At 36.5% G+C, this 18680-nt stretch overlaps 2 protein-coding genes across 2 annotated transcripts; one reads left to right on the top strand and one right to left on the bottom strand.

The window, feature by feature from the left end:
* Positions 1-419: 419 nt before the first annotated feature.
* rps27.2 (ribosomal protein S27, isoform 2) lies at positions 420-6522 on the bottom strand. Its single transcript, XM_067448763.1, has 4 exons — positions 6427-6522; positions 5489-5597; positions 4418-4528; positions 420-711 (listed from the first exon to the last, which is right to left on the bottom strand). The coding sequence occupies exons 1-4, from the start codon at positions 6430-6432 to the stop codon at positions 683-685; spliced, it is 255 nt and encodes an 84-aa protein (XP_067304864.1). The 5' UTR covers positions 6433-6522; the 3' UTR covers positions 420-682.
* A 905-nt stretch (positions 6523-7427) lies between these two features.
* rab13 (RAB13, member RAS oncogene family) lies at positions 7428-18101 on the top strand. Its single transcript, XM_067449685.1, has 8 exons — positions 7428-8149; positions 8754-8814; positions 11019-11079; positions 13503-13580; positions 14007-14096; positions 16569-16634; positions 17034-17084; positions 17320-18101. The coding sequence occupies exons 1-8, from the start codon at positions 8026-8028 to the stop codon at positions 17389-17391; spliced, it is 603 nt and encodes a 200-aa protein (XP_067305786.1). The 5' UTR covers positions 7428-8025; the 3' UTR covers positions 17392-18101.
* The last annotated feature ends 579 nt before the right edge of the window (positions 18102-18680 follow it).

The following is an 18680-nucleotide window of genomic DNA, read 5'->3' as shown; positions in this document are numbered from 1 at the left end:
CATTAATCAAATAGTCTACCTTGGTGAACTTAATTTTAAGAGAAAAAAATATTAAAGACATCTCACTGACCCAAAACCTTTTGGTCATTATATGCCTGTTACACGTGTACAATCTGAATGTTTTGACCACAAAGGAGTCAAGTGTGACTTATTTTCAGCCCTTTAACATATCTGAATTATGTCCATGATTTTTGTGTTCACATAGCTAATGCTCACTAAGTGTCATCCCATTCCAATGAAGCAAAAGCATTTAATATTTCCAAAAGTAACATTTTTCTGTCGTTTTTGACTGAAGAGGACCAGAGGATTAAATGTCCTAATTAAACTAAGGCCTATCCAGTCTGTGAAACCAGACCATAGTATTTATGTTGGTGTGACAATGCTGACTGGCTGGCAAATGATTTACCACAACACAAACATAAATGAAAAATGAACCTTTATTTAAAGTAAGAGCGGGAGAGAGAGACAGGTTTGGTGGTTATACACCTCACACGCTCTGTGTTCAGACAGCACATCGACAGTTTTCTAGCACTCTTCTCGGTTTCGCTTTCATCTCCATCGCCCCATTATAGATCAGAAACACGCCTCGTTGTGGGCGGAGTCACTGAAATCCCTGTGGAGTGGCCAATCCTGTCTCTCCTCCCATGGTCTCCCTCTTCCTTGCATACTGGTTAATGAGAGACTAGTGCTGCTTTCTTCTGAACGAGCATCCTGTCAACAGAGAGGATTCCGTCAAAAACAAATTCCATATTTCGTCACACTTCACAGTAGTGGAAAATGCATTTCTATGGAAAAACATTGAAAAAAGCAGAGCAAGGAAAAGATGTCCAAGACACTTAAATGTTTTAACCGTAGTCATAAGCATGTGGGTTGCTTGTTTAATGCGCTTGAGGTGTTTTCACCGGAGCATTTCTTATCTATAAATGTTTGAAATTTATGCAAGTGGTTTCATTTTGAAAAATGGATCATCCTGACAGGGCTCGTGAACTTCAAAGACTTCAAAGAGCGAGAGTGTGACAAAGAAATGCATAAATATTATTTTGTATACATTGCCTTCAATTTAAAGTTTGGAGAAGAGCATTGCTTAGGATGTACCCCCCCTTTCATCAAAAATCCCCACCAAAAAAATTATCAAAATAATTGCTAGTTGCTGTAAAAGTCTCAAGAAAATATTATTTTTTACACCGTAATTAAAATTCTTTAAATAATAGTTACTATATATTTGTCGATTTTTTTGGATGTGGAAATCTAATAATTAGAGAAATCTGCCACTACATCTCTTACTTTCTGCTGAACTGTGCTAGCGGGGCATCGACTTTCAGAACTTCTCCAATCACCAAAGCTTCAGCTCAAGCAGAGAACAATAATCAAGTGGGAAACACTAGTCTAGTTTGTGTGGGCGTGTTGCCATGGCACTGCAACATTTACAAGCCACGAGTGCACTTCCAGCCATATTTCTTCCCACACGAAAACATGAATTCATTAGTCATCTTCTGAAGGCCATATTTGAATGCGTTATGCCTGGTTCAGACTACACCATATTAGGCCGAATTTGGCACAATCTGTTTTACGTAAGGTGTCATAGGAATTCGTAAACGACAATAGACGTCCGGACGCAAGAATCAATCTTTTCATCTCAATATAGTTTGTCATAGTATACGACAACCGAATCCGCGTCTGCAATAGTTCATGACAGAAAGGCTAGCTTTTTTTTTTTTTTTGCGGCCCTTCGCGGCGATTTGTCACATAGGTGAAGCTGACCAACCGGAGCACAGACACTTTTTGTACATAGCTTTCAAATATGAAACGCAAGGGAGATGATGGTGTGGCTAAATTTAGGTGGATTTGTGAAATGGAGGAAAGGTTCATGGAGCTGTGGCAACAGTACTCCTGTTACTACCACAAACGAATAATAAAAGAAAAATGCTGGCGAACGATAGCGGAAGCCCTTCAGCAACCCGGTGAGTAATGTTACTTTTACATTAGCTGTAAAAACATTGCTTTAATGCAGTGGTTCCCAAACAGTTTGTAGCACGCACCCCTTTCTAATGTTTGATACCTGCCAAGCACCCCACCACCTTATTTCGGTTAAACATCACATTTTTAATAGCAATAACTAAATACAAATATCCTCTGTATATAAGAAAAAAACCAACATTTCATTTGTAATATATACAGCATAGAGTTAGGGCGGCTCAGGGGCATGCTCCTCCGCAAATTTTTTTTTAATTTTCTGATCTACATATGAGCATTCTAAGACATTTGAAAGCCAAAAAAATTATGAGAAATAGCTTTAAAACTAAGTCAGTGGGCAGTACATTATTTGTCAATTCCTGCTCTCTCCTCATCTCCATCACATCATTATTTTGCCCTGTCTCTTCCCCTTCTAAAGCATTCAACAAAACATAGGATAAATTTATAGTTAGAATATTTTTTTATTTGAAGAAAACATTCATTAATGTTTCTTGTCACATTGACAGTATAGTTAATTATGACATTAAATCACATTATAAATTAAACAAAGGTTTATTGGTTTGCCTGATTATTTTTATCGGTAGTTTAACATTTTAATCCTAAAACAGCTGCCAAATATGAAATGCTTAGTTTAGCTACCACACCATACCTGGAGGAGGTCCATATTCCACGAGTAGGAATATAGTGTGGCCCCTTTAAGATATACGCGTTCCCCATTGAACTGTCGGTATTTTGTGCGCGCGCCGAACTGTGCCACGATTCACGTAAACAGTGAGAGAAATACGGACTCGAGAGTGCTGTTGTTCAGAAAAGTAACCTGCGTATTAGTTTTAGCCGATTGTAATGTGTTTAATTCAATAAAACACATGTACTGTAAGCGGTGATGGTGTTAATTATTTACCTGAGTGAGAGTGAGCTCGCAGTGAAACGCGCTCGGACTGCAGAGAATGTGCTTAGTGGGAAAAAAAAGACACACTTTTCTTTCGACCTAAAATGAAAAGGGCAGGGCTTTGACACAGACGCGCTTGTAAAATTAAATGAAAATATGATTTACTATAATTTACTACAGGTTTTAATGTGAAATTTGTATTTATCAATAATACTCTGGCATGTGAATTTTATCCAAGTTAGATACGTAAAATAAAAAAAATAAGAGACAATTTTCTGCCATTACAAACACTCTCTCACGCACCCCTGGTGGTCAGTCTGCGCACCCCAGTTTGGGAACCGCTGCTTTAATGTAAGCTTAATATGTTTTACAAATATGTTGTGGTGGCACGCTTTTACTACTGGCTATTGACAAAATATTTAATATAAAAAGAACAATATTTCACCTCAAGTTCTCTTTGGAGGATTGACAGGCCATACTTTTCTGTCTTTTTTGGCGCTTTTCTAAACATAAAACAGCCAGTAGGCTACAATACACGCTGCTTCAGACAACGTTTGTTTACGCTCTTCTTTCTGGAAGTCGATGACATCATACGAGTCATGACAACAAGCAATGATTGGTTGTGTAGCAACCTCCCACAGTTTCTTTTGAAGCCAATGCAGAAGTGACTTAAACTGCAGTTCCCCGAATTGCGTCCAGGAGTGAGCAGAATCTCATTGAGCCTCGTGTTAAAATTAATTAATGTTACATTTATATCACGCTTTTCTAGGCACTCAAAGCGCTTTACATAGAAGGGGGAATCTCCTTAACCACCACCAATGTGCAGCACCCACCTGGATGATGTGACGGCAGCCACATTGCGCCAGAACGCTCACTACACACCAGCTGATTGGTGGAGAAAGGAACAGAGTGATTAAGCCAATTAGAGAATTGAGATCTCCTACAAGATGGCTGAGCTCCATTAGTTTCCGGGTCATAGGATGGAGGACGGAGGAGCGAGGAAACGAGGAGGGATATTGAGAAGCACCCAGAGTCGGGACCTCGATTTAACGTCTCATCTGAAAGACGGCCAACTTAAATGCCCAACTTTAAAGCAGAAAAAAACATTTACAGCCTGGTACAAATTATGGTTTTGGTCTAATTTAGCCCTTCATGACAACTATGAGGGGGTTGCATTTTTTTTTTATAACTCATTAATTTACATTATATAAAGCCTTAAAGTTCTGCAGTTAATGGTGTGGCCACTTGGACTAACTCTGTTAGTCATGGCGTCATCTCAGCTCCACCCACATCCCGCCAGTCTATGGTAGCAACATGTAGTCTGACACGACAAGATTTTAGGAATCAAAATTGCATAATCTGATACAGTCATTATCGTAACAGACAAAAATATCATGTAGTCTGAACCAGGCATAAGTGTGACATGTTCTGACAGCTCTGCTGCAAGGATCAAAGAAAATCCCATGTATTTTTTTGAGATTTTTGTGTTTATGGAATCATAATTATCAAGAACCCGTGCGATCACTAGATCAACATCATGTGCACTGGCGATACCTTCTGTGAGGCGCGCCTTTCCTCCGGTAGGCTGACACAGCACTGTAGAGCATCCTACACATAAGACCACCGTCTGTGCGTGACTGAACACCGTAGTGATCTTATAACAGCCTGCAACGAGAGAATGGCAAATAGTTTAAAACATATTACAATACACTCAATGTCTATTTTATGTGGACACATTTTTTAGTGGCCATGGTTCCTAAAGAGTTATATGCCATTAACCAAACGAGGTGAATCACATTACCAAGTTTGATTTGAAACAACTGTCACGTAGTATATATATATAAAAAAAAATGTGTATACAATATATATATAATGATTCAAGACTGAGGAACTACATGAATCACAAAGTAAAAATGGATATACATACACATGATACATAGATAGAATACTTAATAGTTTGAGAGAATAAGGAGATTTGACTTTATATCATTCTCTGTTTCATGGGAGTGTATGCTGAATAGTTGTTTTTGGTTAAAACATTTGCTTGTATTGATTCTCTGATCGACGGAGATTGCTTTGCAGAATCATGGATAATGTTTTTCACAAGGAATTCAACTGATAAACTGGATTATTTATCAAATAAGTTGAAATAATGCAGGTCGATGGCCTTAACAAAAACATATTGATTAACAACCTTGTAGCTCAGAGAATCTGTCTTTAAAGGTTGAAAGTTATCATTCAAAATCGAGTTCCCTGTGAAGAAAGTAATGGGATTTTTACAATGCATAACTCGACTGGTGCACTTTGTTAAAGTGACATCACATTATTCAGAACAAACTGTATAGTCTTTTTCAAATCAAGAACCCTGTAACAAAAAACTGATTGTTGCATTTAAGCCTGGACTATCACATTTATTATAGTACCATCATGCATTTATATACTTCACAGGACATTAATTGCAAATCCATTAAAATAATTGTTGTTGTACAGTGATTCAAGACCTTATCCCCATGTGGAAAATACTATAATATTTTTTTGTCCTGTGCCATAGGAATTCAAGTGACGGCTCTGGGGGGACCCGTGGCCCTGCTTGCTTACATGGAGCACCTAGTCTGAAGATGTTACCTGGGCATTTGACATCCATAAAATAAGAGTTGGGACTCTGTACGAGACGCTTCTTCTTGTGTCTTCTCTTCTCCTCCTCTGGCGTTGGGTGCAACAAGTCCTTCGCGAGCTGAAAGTGATGAGAGATATGTCAATCACCTTCGCAAAATGGCATTGAGAATCTCAGCTACATCTATGCTAACGTTACACTCTTAGCTTGTGGATACAAAGGTTCCACAAGCAAGTTTGCTCAGTGATGTTAGAATAATATCGATAATTTCCCAAACAACCTTTCCGTGAGGAGTTCTTAAAAGAAACTTTTTCTCTTAGTATAAAGAACATTAATAATCCAAAGAAACCTTCTTCCACTGTAAGGAACCTTTTGTGAACTGGCAAGGTTAACGTTACATTAAAGGTTCTTCGTGGAATCACCCATAACAACAACCTTTATTACGCACTAACATGTCATCATAGCTAAAACGCTGTAACAATTTAACTAAAAAAGCGCTCTTTAGATAAACTGACAATAGCATATAGTTAGATGATACAGCTGATCAGCTGACTGTCAGCACTGCCACTACAAAGGACCGATGACACACTTTCCTTCTAACAAACAATAAGAGGAACATCCCAACAATATTCCACGTATTAATTATGTTTAACGTATTATTTATTTACTACATCTCAACTACGTATAATGGTGACTGTTTTATTTGTATGGGAAGCGCGATGCTCTCCACGCGTTTCTAACGCATATGCAGGCGGCCATCTTGTCGTTCCACATAGCACGCGCTTCGCTCTTTTCTACTAAGTTTTAACCTTAAAATAGGTTAAATTAATTTAACTTGGCAGTGAGATCGTGAAGACAACAACCCCCCCTCATCAATCGATGCGATTTAATCCACACATCAGGCGTGATTACGTTTTAAACAGACTTGATTGTAATAGCACGCACTTACAGGCATGTTGGCGACAGCGGAGCAGCAGCCGAAAAGGGGGGGCTAGCGGAAATACATGGCGCATATGAACGGGGCTCGTGAGCAGGGGCAGGAAATACTTCACTTACATTTAATAAAAGTATTTCTTCTTAACCCATTAACTAAGAACTGAGCTAAGACAAGCTGTAAGTTACCTTGTGATGTTCAAAATCTGTTGCATAAACTCACATATATTTAATGATACACAAAAGACAACTGTCTTTAGCATAATTTGTGTATTAGAATGTATAAAACATTATTATAATAATTTAAGAATTATTATAATATTTTTAACATATTTCTGATCCTTTCAATTAATTTGGCCAAACAATGCAATTAATGAAATTACAATTACTTTAATTATACCCCATATTTCTAAAAAACACTGCTGTTATTGTAAACTAAAACTATAACAATAATTTTCGTTTATTGAATTAAACATATTAAATTTACTAAAACCAAACATAAATAAATAATAAAAATTGACAAAAGTAGGCTATAACAAAATTACTAATTTAAAATATAAAAATAAAAACTCAAAATGTTATAAAATACTATTAATTATAGTATACAAATAATACTAAATTAACTCCACTAACAACTTATGTTATTCTGCTAGCTATCATAGCTGCAGGTAGGCTATTCTAGATCTTTACTGTGATAAAAACATTACTATGGGCACAATTTGCTAATTTATTAAAATAAATTCACTCATCTCTACTTAACTTATGTAAAACAACTGCTTTCAGTACAGTGTTTAGAAAAGTGTCAGGTTTTTTTTTTTTTTTTTTTTGAGAAAATGGGGGGGGGGGGGGGTTGAACCACGTAGCTTTTATAAACTTACCCTAAAAAAAAAAAAACATTGGTGTGCATCCTGGCATTGACAAATTTTAAGTGCAAGAAAAACAACCATGCATTTTATTCTGGGACTTCAGTCGTCTGTGATACCATGTTGTAAAAGTACATTTTATCACATGTACGAAACATTTTTTAGTTTGTTTAAATATCTCAACATCGTCAAAAAGCCTGCTCCCAATTTCAAACAGACCTAAAACGGGTGCTTTTTTTCAGCATCTTCGTGTGACAATGGTGCCCTCTGCTGATAGACGGTTGTATCGGTTCTCCTCGGCACTGCTTTATTAAACCTCTCCCCTCTAACGACGTCAGCTTTTCGGAACTCGGGCAAGAAGGGAAAGTTTAGGGAGAAAAAAAAGTCTGCTGTTGTCTATGTATGGATGAATGCCTTTAAGTATTTCGTACAGTAGAGAAAACTAGCGCAACGTAACCAGAAATGGACAATGCTTGGCATCCGCACTAAAAAAACATACCGCTGACGCGTTTAAAGGGCTGTGAGAACGTTTCTACTTTTTTGGAATTTTTACCTCTTATCCGGACGGACAAAGACAACAAAGCAAAACTGAGTTTACCGGTGATAGTTTACCAAGGAAAGAAAACCCATGAAGTTTCAAACGAGGACACTTTTCACTCAGAAGGATTTTAAAACGCTAAACGTGACTGTGTGTTAACAAAACAAGAGGAAAGTATTTTGAAACGTGCTAAAAGCTATAGTCGAAACGAACAATGGCAAAGAAATACGACTTCCTCTTTAAATTATTACTTATTGGCGATAGTGGTGTTGGAAAGACCTGTCTGATCATCCGTTTCGCAGAAGACAATTTTAATTCAACATACATCTCAACCATCGGTAAGTGTACAAAATGAAACCGTTTGTAATATTGTGTGATAAGGCAAGATATTTCGTTGTACTGCCAAGTTTCTACCTTGTAAAGCAAGTGCTACCCCAAGTGTTTGTTCATGTCAGTACTAGTCTAAACGTCATCTCATTCCAGCCTGCCCCAGTATAACTCAATCAGTCCTGTGGATCATCCCGTTTTCTGTGTATCCTCCTCCCTGATTGCATTTCCGGCCCTCTCGCGCTACTTTACTTTTGCCAGCCACAGCCTGTCGCTCTCTGTATCTCATTTTTCTATCTCACGTCCATGAGCTACACCCCCTTAATTTCTGCATCAGATGGAGGCCATCCTCCATGGCGTTTAGTGCATTCACCCAGATCTTCAAAAGACCCCCTCCCGATCCCTTCCTCCCAATTCACTGAAAAACAAACCAGGGTGTTTATTAAACCATTAGAGCAGTGATTGTATCTCATTATGCCTGCTCATGTGTTCCTGAATGTAGCAAACATACTCATTAGTCCACTTTTATTGTGCCTCTTGGAGTTAAAACATGTTCATCCTTCCTTCCTGCCCCTCCTGTTTTATCTACTTCCATTTTTTCCCTTTTTTCCCTAGGTATTGACTTCAAAGTGAAGACTATTGAGGTTGAGGGGAAGAAAGTTAAACTGCAAGTCTGGTAAAAATATATATTATAAACATACAATGTAATATTATAATGGCCAGTTTCACAGACAAGGCTGTAGTCCCAGACTAAAATGCATGTTTGAGCTGTCTTCACTGAAAAAAAAAACATTCTCTGACATATCCTAAAATATGTAAGTGTCGTTGTTGGTCTCTAGATGCACACTAGTTAGTGAATGTTTTGCTGTGAGTCCTGTTTGTTTGATAAATCGGAGAAGTTAAAAGCTGTTCAAGTCTATTCAGCTAAAATTCTTTACATATGTACATAATGTCTGGGTAAATAAGGTAGCAGTGTTATGTACACAAGAAATCTTCAGTTTGTCTTTCCGTTTGACAGCTGACTGTTACAACAGTACGTTTAGTGTAAATTTGCCGAAGGTGGAGTCTGCTTCAGTTTAGCACAGTCAGGCTTCTCACAGGCCTTCTGACGACTCAATAAAGTATTTTATGTCCAACGGTAGTGACAGCTGGAAGTTCAGAGTCCAGTTGCTACAAAAGATACTGTATATAAAACATGCCAAATGAGATTGTTGTAACTACAAACCTGATTCCAAAAAAGTTGGGACATTGTACAATTTATGAATAAAAAAGGAATGCAATAATTTACAAATATCATAACCTTATACTTTATTCACAATAGAATATATATAACATATCAAATGTTGAAAGTGAGACATTTTGAAATATCATGACAAACATTGGCTCATTTTGGATTTTATGAGAGCTACACATTCCAAAAAAGTTGGTACAAGTAGCAATAAGAGGCCCTAAAAGTTAAATGTACATATAAGGAACAGCAGAAGGACCAATTTGCAACTTATTAGGTCAATTGGCAACATGATTGGGTATAAAAATAACCTCTTAGAGTGGCAGTGTCTCTCAGAAGTCAAGATGGGCAGAGGATCACCAATTACCCCAATGCTGTGGTGAAAAATAGTGAAGCAATATCAGAAAGGAATTTCTTAAAGAATCATTGCAAAGAGTTTGAAGTTATCATCTACAGTGCATAATATCATCCAAAGATTCAGAGAATCTGGAACAATCTCTGTGCATAAGGGTCAAGGCTGGAAAACCATATTGGATGCCCATGATCCTCGGGCCCTTAGACGGCACTGCATCACATACAGGAATGCTACTGTAATGGAAATCACAACATGGGCTCAGGGATAGTTCCAGAAAACATTTTCGGTGAACACAATCCACCGTGGGAACCGTAAGAACACAATCCACAAAATCTGTTGCCAGCTAAATCTCTACAGGTCAAAAAAGAAGCCATATCTCAACATGATTCAGAAGCACAGGCATTTATCTGGGCCAAGGCTCATTTAAAATGGACTGTGGCAAATTGGAAAACTGTTCTGTGGCCAGATTAAAAGTTCTTTTTAGAAAAACCTAAAACTCCATGTTATCAGGAGGACCAAAGAGGACAAGGACAACCCAAGTTTATATCAGCGCTCAGTTAAGAAGTGTGCATCTCTGATGGTATGGGGTTGCATGAGTGCGTTTGGCATGGGCAGCTTACACATCTGGAAAGGAACCATCAATGCTGAAAGGTATATCAAAGCTCTAGAACAACATATGCTGTCATCTAGACGTCGTCTCTTTCAGGGAAGCACTCGCTTTTTCCAACATGACAATGCCGGACCATATATTGCATCAATTACAACATCATGGCTGCGTAGAAGAAGGATCCGGGTACTGAAATGGCCAGCCTGCAGTCCAGATCTTTTACCCATAGAAAAAATTTGGCACATCATAAAGAGAAAGAACTGACAAAGAATACCTATGACAGTTGAGCAACTAGAAGCCTGTATTAGACAAGAATGGGGCAACATTCCTATTCCTAAACTTGAACAACTTGTCTCCTCAGTCCCCAGATGTTTGCTGACTGTTATAAAAAGAAGAGGGAATGCCACACAGCGGTAAACATGGCCTTGTCCCAACTTTTTTGATATGTGTTGATGCCATGACATTTAAAATCAACTTATTTTCCCCTTAAAATGACACATTTTCTCAGTTTAAACTGAATAAATATAGAAATTGTAAACTTCCACATCATTACATTCTGTTTTTATTCACAATTTGTACAGTGCCCCAACTTTTTTGGAGTCAGGTTTGTAAGTCAGCTATATATATATTTTTAACCAGCATTTCTGAGTGTTAAAATGCTGTATGTGTGCAACTTGTTTTATTTGCTAGGGACACAGCGGGGCAGGAGAGGTTTAAGACCATCACAACTGCATACTACAGAGGGGCTATGGTGAGTCAAGATGCACAAATGTTTACACAAACAAATTTTCTTGGTCCTATATCTTAAAGCCACAGTATGTAATTTTTCACAGCTAGAGTTAGCTTAGTAAAAAAAATAGGCATAGACTGATGACGCCTTGATTTCACTGAGCTTTTATTATGCTGCAGACAGGCACTCTATAGGGGTATTTGATTCCAGGTTTTTTGGAGTTGACTCTGATTCTTGACTCCCACTGTAGGAGTCTATTGAATCGACTCCTCAACTTCATTTACATCAAAACAGGGTCAGAAAAAACACAAATTAAAATATTTTCCTCTTACACAAAGCCTTAAAATTGCACACTTTTAGCATGACCATCCAAATTAGTCCAATTTAGCGACGACTTGATAAGTGGCTATTAACATTTCTATCTAGCTGTTGCCCAATCCTTAATTTACAGAGGAAAAAGTCACAAATTCTGTTGTTTGTTCTTGATGTGAGTTTATGATTTATTTGGTTAGTTTAAAGATTATGAACATGAGGTTAACCATGGAAAACCAAATCTATATTTATTACATTAATATACCAATTAAACTAAAGCTAGCATAGAGGAAGCATATGTATAAGTACAAACTAAAGTAGCTGTTTTCGATTTCTAAAGTAAGCACTCAAATAAATGTGTGCGACAAAGTTTCTGTGACAGCTCTGACAGGGTGTATTACGTTAGTGTCTGAATTCCTTGCTTAATTTCATTCACTCTTTGCTTATAGTGCACTCAACTCCCATGCACTTTATAGGGATTAGAGAATCAGTAAACAAGTGAGTAATTTCCAACACGGCAACTGAGTCGACACAGGAAGTCAGTTCCTGTGCTGGAGTCGACCCCGACTCTAGGAGGCATCGACTCTTTTAGAGTCGACTGCCCATTACTAACGCTTCCATTTCTTCCGGTCATGCTTATGTGAGGTAACGCAGAACTTTTTATCATATTAGATACATTATATTAGTGTGTTTGAAAGTTATATTATAATACTTCTCTATGCGTTTGCTTGGCGACAACTATGAGACACTTGTTCCACACTGCTGTAAGCTAGATTAACATTAGATATGGTAAAACATGGTTCTCTGGGTAAATCATCATGAGATTTAAACAATAAAACTAACTGTGTTGAGCTATATAACAATGATTTGTTTTCTGTCAATTAATGTATCCAAACAGTTGCTAACCTTGGTGTCATTGATAGGCGAAAAAAATAGCTTATTTCTCTGGATTTAAACATTCTTGGAAACAATTTGGGTCCTGTAAGTACAAAAGTCAACAAAATATATAACACTGTGTTAGTATTTTTTGGATATTTTAATCCAAAAATCTTACATATTGGTCCTCATTTATCAATCTTGCGTCGAAACGGGCGTATATGTTGGCGTAAGATTATGCTTACACTCCTCTCACCTCCTGATTTATGAAGCTGTGCGCACCTCTGCAATCCAGGTGTACGCAATACTTAGTATTGATAGAGAAAAATGCAACTGCTGAAAATGATCGTCATTAGAATAACACACCTATATATTTAAGTCTCTAACTCCCCCACGCCCTCATTTTACGCCATGGATACACGGAAGACGGCAAAGAAGCGAAGCGGAGATCACCAGTTGGAAAAAAACTAAATTGTTTTATTTGGGAGTTCAAAGAGTGGGATTAAAGGTGCCCACAAAAACAAAATATGGACCCAAATTACAAGTACTGTTAATAGTGTGGGGGTTGAGAAGCGCACTCCAGGAGTTTAAACAGCTGTTTGGATGAGAAATTACCTATCACAATGCATTATTTTACAGCACGTGTTTTGAAACAGTTAGCATTTAATTTCATATCACGTCACATGTATTGGGGTGTACAATAGTGATGATGATGTGATGTGGAGTACCATTCATTCAAATTAATAATTGCAAGACAATTTGTAAGATTCTTATTCTTCTTATTATTGAGATTTTTATTATTAATGCCACTTATTGTTATTTAGAAGAAGAATGTTGTTATTATTTATATTATTTTATTATTATTATTATTATTATTATTATTATTATTTAAAAAAAGAAGAATGTCATCTCTCAGAGAAAAGCTTAACTCCAACTCTTCCACAGTCGCTCGTGGTCAAAACTGATTCGAAAGACCGCCGTTCGCCAGCTTCTGTGTTTACTAGTAGCACGCAAGCGCAACTCGGCCGTCATTATGTCTCAATACAGCTCAGATGGGTATTGAGAGTTGCTAGACGATACTCGCGCAGATTAGATTTGCTGCCGCTTGGGTGCGTCTAGATTTCTAGGTTACCTTTAAATGGCTATAAACATACATATGTGATTATTGTGAAACCTAGATTAATTTGACAGTTATTTAGGTATGGCAAATTACACACATGACGTTAATGGTGTTTTATTTTGATCATCTCTTTCAGGGCATCATTCTTGTGTATGACATCACTGATGAAAAATCCTTCGAGAATATTCAGAACTGGATGAAGGGCATAAAAGAAGTAAGAGAGAAGGAAAGGAGATAAAAATCTAACATAATTCTCTGTCCCATCCCTGAATAGTTTGGACAACTTGACTCATTTTGTTAGAAAAACTAATCTAATAAAATGTAATGTGTGGGAAATGTAGCTTAGTTCATGATATCTATTTTTTTATTTATTTTTTTTATCTACAGAATAACAATTTATCTATACTATTATATATACAGCGATCATGATCAAATATTTTATGTCTGTCAACCTCCAGAAAAGCAAATGAAATGGGCTTTATTAAAAGTGAGTTTCAGTTCTTGATAAGATGCCATAGGAAGCAGAGCCTTACCAGAACAGAGACGCACTATAGATACGAATGAGGCCTTTTGTTAAAACAAGTCTCAGTTTTGAAGAAAATAAGGAAGTGAGCCTATTCTTATTTTTTGTGTTTCCCAGAATGCATCTGCAGGTGTAAGTCGAATGTTACTGGGCAACAAATGTGATATCGAGGCCAAGAGGAAAGTGTCAAAGGAGATGGGTGAGAAGGTGAGTGCTTTCTTACACACCGCAAATATGTGGGCTGAGAAAAGATGGCTTTCTTTGTCCATCCAAGTGCATCCAAGGAGTTTTTTAGTGCTATCAATGACATTTCAGTCATTTGATTTACAGCCTTTGCAATATCATATTATTAATATTATATCATGCTGCAAAACATACAAACTAGTGCTGGGCAATTGGTTAATTGTTTCATGATGAATCGCATCCAAAAAATCCATAAAATTGTGTGTTTACATAATATATGTGTGTGTACTGTGTATAATTATGTATATATAAATACACAACCATGGATGTATGTATATTTAAGAAAATATGTTTATATTTCTTTAATATATACAGGAAGCAGTGTGTATTTATACACTGTAAAAAAAAATTGGTTTTTGTTTGTTTAATTTAAAAAGGTAAGCAACCTGGTTGCCTTAATTTTGAGTTGATACAATGAAGGAAATTTGTTTAATAAATAGAAACTCAAAATATTTTTGTATCTGAACCACATAAAAAAATTGATAAATCATGAAAAAGCACTTTTTGGCATGTTTCACTGCGTCATCAGAAATAAAACACACAATTACCCAATATGCATACAAAATATTTTAATAATATTTTAATAAAGGTTGTCGAATCTCAAAAAATGTTCATTGTATTAACTCAAAATTATTATTTTTTAGTGAACTCAAAATTTTAAGGCAACCAGGTAACTTTTTTTGCTAAATAATTTTTTACAGTGTATATACAGAATAATTATAGACAGTTCTACACACTCGTATATTATGTAAACACAAAGCTTTATTTTGGGTGTGATTTAATCGATTGCCCAGCACTAATTCAAACATATCACTATTTACAACTGTGAAATTTGTTACATTTGTTACTACATACTGTTTTTTTCCAGTTGACTTCTAAATGAAAATTATGTAATTTACTCACCCTCAGACGGTTCCAAACCTATATGCATTTCTTTCGTCTCCTGAACACAATAGAAGATATTAATGAGATTATCTCTAATCAAATAGTTGATGAGCCACATACCATGACTTGCATAGTATTTGTTTGTTTTTTATAATATGTAAGTCAATGGGGCCTATCAACTGTTAAAGGGGGGGTGAAATGCTGTTTCATGCATACTGAGCATTTTACACTTTTAAAGACTTGGATTCCCATCCTAAACATAGACAAAGTTTCAAAAACTAATGTTGGACGTTTGATGGAGTATTTCTGTGTTAAAAATACTCCTTCCGGTTTCTCACAAGTTTCGGAGAGTTTTTTTCGAGTATGGCTCGGCTTGACATTAATAGAGCGGAAGGTCCTTGTATGGGCCGTACGGGCTCTTCTCCCGGTAGGGTGCGCGCGCATGTGACTAGAGCGAGAGAGGAAATGCACGCCGTAAACACTCTCTCAGATGCAGATCCACTCGTCTGTGAACACTTATGTCGCGCGCCGCGCTCCACTTTATTCCTTTGGGTGACATCAAGCGACTTCAACACTTCAGCACAGCATTCCGGGAAGGCAGCGCTGCATTTGAACCGAATTGAACGCAGAAATGACGGGAAGCTTCACAACATCGCTTCAGTCGTGTTGCAAAGTGGATCTCCACCGTTCACTGCTGTCAGGACTTTACCAAATCATACTAAAGAAGTGTGTTTTTGACGGAGCGGTCCCAGCGATAAAGGTTCAGTCCTGCTTTGGAAGCAGCCGTTGAGTAAAACTGCTTCAAATGTCTCTGCTGTTGGCTATCGTCGCGTGAGTAAACATCAGTAAACATCACGATCGCGTGCTTCGTCATTTAAATGCGCTAACGGTTACTCCATTGTTGTTCTATGTATAACGTTACACTAGTCTGACGTGCAAAACCGTTTTGCTTGCTACTGCTAAGGTTTAGTCGCATACAATAGTCCATAAACCGAATCATGTCCTCATAAACTGTGAGTAAAGACACACAAATATTGACAGGCCACTAAATACAGTACATACCACAGAGACAGACGTCCTGCTGTTTCTGTTTCTCCTGTTCAATTTATTTCAGCCTCCGAATGATTCTGGATCATATCTGTATTAGCTGAGATAGATAGCAATGGGCTTCTCCACGCTTGAGGACATAAACGCTTTGCGTGCTCGTCATTCTTTAGCTCCGCCCACACGATACACCTCCAGGCGCTCGTTTTTTTCAGAAAGACTCTGTACAGCCCATATTTCTTTTATAAATATAATAAAACTAAAGACTTTTTGGAGATATGAAGGATGCAATACTATAGGTACTCAAGATTGACATTGACTGAGTGTTTCACCCCCCCTTTAAGTTACCAACTTTCTTCAAAATATCTTTGCTTTGTGTTCAGCAGACGAAAGAATGTCACACAGAACAACTTGAGGGCAAGTAAATGAGGAGAGAATTTTCATTTGTGGGTGAAATATACCTTTAAATTCTTTCATCATAAAAACATTGTCCTTTTTTCATTATAGCTTGCAAAGGAACATGGTATTCGATTTTTCGAGACTAGTGCAAAATCGAGCATCAACGTTGAAGAGGTATGGATTGACTAATTGAAGATATGTTCACTTGGCAAACAAATTAGCTGGCAAACAAAGAAATGCTTTTGTTTTATTAGTAAAATTAGTTTAAAGGGACAGTCGATCTTTATCTGTTATTTAGATATTATATAAGTGTTATATATGTTTTAGCACTTTGATATTTTGTTTAATATAAAGTCTGTTACAAATAAAAGTTGTTATTACTAGTATTATATAATATTATTAGTATTCTTATACATTCTTACAAATGTACGATTGTTTTGATATTGAGGTACATTTTATGAGTTTCAGTGGCAGAAATCTCCATGACATGAAATACAGAATATGTGTATTTTAATATATGGAATGTTATATAGTTGGCCTACTTTTTGTCAAGATTTGCCTTTCTTTCCATAGTCTTTTGATTCTCTTGCTCGAGACATTTTGCTGAAGTCGAATAAGAAGCCGGTGAGTTTCGTGTGTGTGTGTGTGTGTGTGTGTGTGTGTGTGTGTGTGTGTGTGTGTGTATGTGTGTACGTAGATTTTTAAAAAAGTTTTAAAAGTACTAATCTTATTTGTAGATTTTATCTTGACACATGTTCTTTTTTATCAGACAAATCTAAGAGTAAATTAACATGAACCGTAACAAATCCTCAAGGCTGCAGGCTTTGTATGAGATTTCACATATTTACTGTTTTTACAGGGTCCGTCTGGTCGAGAGGTTAAAATTACCACCAGCACAGAGAAAAAGTCCTCCAAATGTCTTCTTCTTTAGATATGCCTACTACACACACAAACGCACACACTTACATAGAACTGCTTTGATAATTCCTGAAAGTCATTTACAAAGTGAACATAATGCTAATAAGAAGGGGTTTCCATGACTGATGGCACTAGTCATGTCTGTCATGTAGAAAAAAAGGAAAAATCTTATTTCATGTTTATATTTCCGCACTACACAAACAGTGACTAGGCATTGAAGACAATGTTGGTTTTACTTGCAAAAGTTTCCTACAAGTTTTGCTCACTTTGGCATTATTTTAGGCATGGAAAACAGTCATTTCATTCAAAATGGCAAACGAGTTCCTATTGAATCAGTGTCTTTTTTGTTAAAATATAGTTTAGTTTGACAGCTAATCTGCACTTTCTGACAAATTGTTTGAATGTTCGCTGCTATTAAAGGTGAATGACTTCAGTTTTTAAAGACTTTGACATCTTAAAATGGATGGATAAGAGATTTCAGGATGTTAAATGAGTGTGTGAGAAAATAATTGATGTATTATGGGTGGGAATATAATGTTCTACTGAAAATTCACAGTGTGTTTCTCCAAAGGTATTATGATCTGACATAATACACATTTGGTTTCATCAAGTTTTTTGCTTTCTGCATCATTACACTTTTTTTATATTCTTATCCACAGTATTTCTCAGATTTTTTTTCTTTTTTTTTTTTTTTACAATGAACTGCTTTTAATAAAGTTAATAATGGTCAACATCTTGTGTTGTCATGTCATGTTTTTTTGTTTTTTTGTTAGTTTGTTTGTTTTTTAATGGTGATAATTTGAAAAGAAATAGAATACCAAATCAGATATCAAACTTTAATGTTAAATTGTGGTCAAAAGTGATGGCTAGAGGCGATATTTGTTTTAATTACCCTACAGGTTCATTTAAAACCTAAAATTATGAGGAAAATATTTTATAATTCTTTAAATATTTTTAATATGAGGGAAAAACAAACCACTAAACTTGGTTTAGGTACTTATATGACAAAATTTTGGCAAAAAGGGCAAAGGACAGCTACGTAAAATATAGAAAAACAAAATGCTCATGGAAATAGCATACATTGACTTCAATGTAATCAGTTATTAATATTTAGTTGATTTTCTCTTGTTTTTGTTAATAACGTCTTTGTATTATAACCTGGGCAAACAATTATGTCAAAATTATGTGGACAGTTTCTAATGTTTTATTGCATTATCACAAATAAAATAATTTAATCCGTAACCGTTGGCCCCTACTGTATTCATGAAAGTGCAAAGCTATCTATTCTGCGCATGCGCTGAA

Source organism: Pseudorasbora parva, chromosome 7 (genome assembly GCF_024679245.1).
Source record: "Pseudorasbora parva isolate DD20220531a chromosome 7, ASM2467924v1, whole genome shotgun sequence".
Lineage (NCBI taxonomy): Eukaryota > Metazoa > Chordata > Actinopteri > Cypriniformes > Gobionidae > Pseudorasbora > Pseudorasbora parva.
Note: the sequence above shows the minus strand (reverse complement) of the source record. Positions and strands in the feature narration are given on the sequence as shown.

Bases quoted from the DNA above. Each gene is read 5' to 3' on its own strand.
- rab13 (XM_067449685.1), top strand. From the start codon at position 8,026: ATGGCAAAGAAATACGACTTCCTCTTTAAATTATTACTTATTGGCGAT. The intron at 8,815-11,018 runs GTAAAAATATAT...TTTATTTGCTAG, and splicing joins AAAGTTAAACTGCAAGTCTG to GGACACAGCGGGGCAGGAGA. The intron at 14,097-16,568 runs GTGAGTGCTTTC...TTTTCATTATAG, and splicing joins CAAAGGAGATGGGTGAGAAG to CTTGCAAAGGAACATGGTAT.
- rps27.2 (XM_067448763.1), bottom strand. The intron at 4,529-5,488 runs GTAACATCTTCA...CTCTCGTTGCAG, and splicing joins TATGGATGTCAAATGCCCAG to GCTGTTATAAGATCACTACG. The intron at 712-4,417 runs GTATCGCCAGTG...CTCTGTTGACAG, and splicing joins AAAGGCGCGCCTCACAGAAG to GATGCTCGTTCAGAAGAAAG.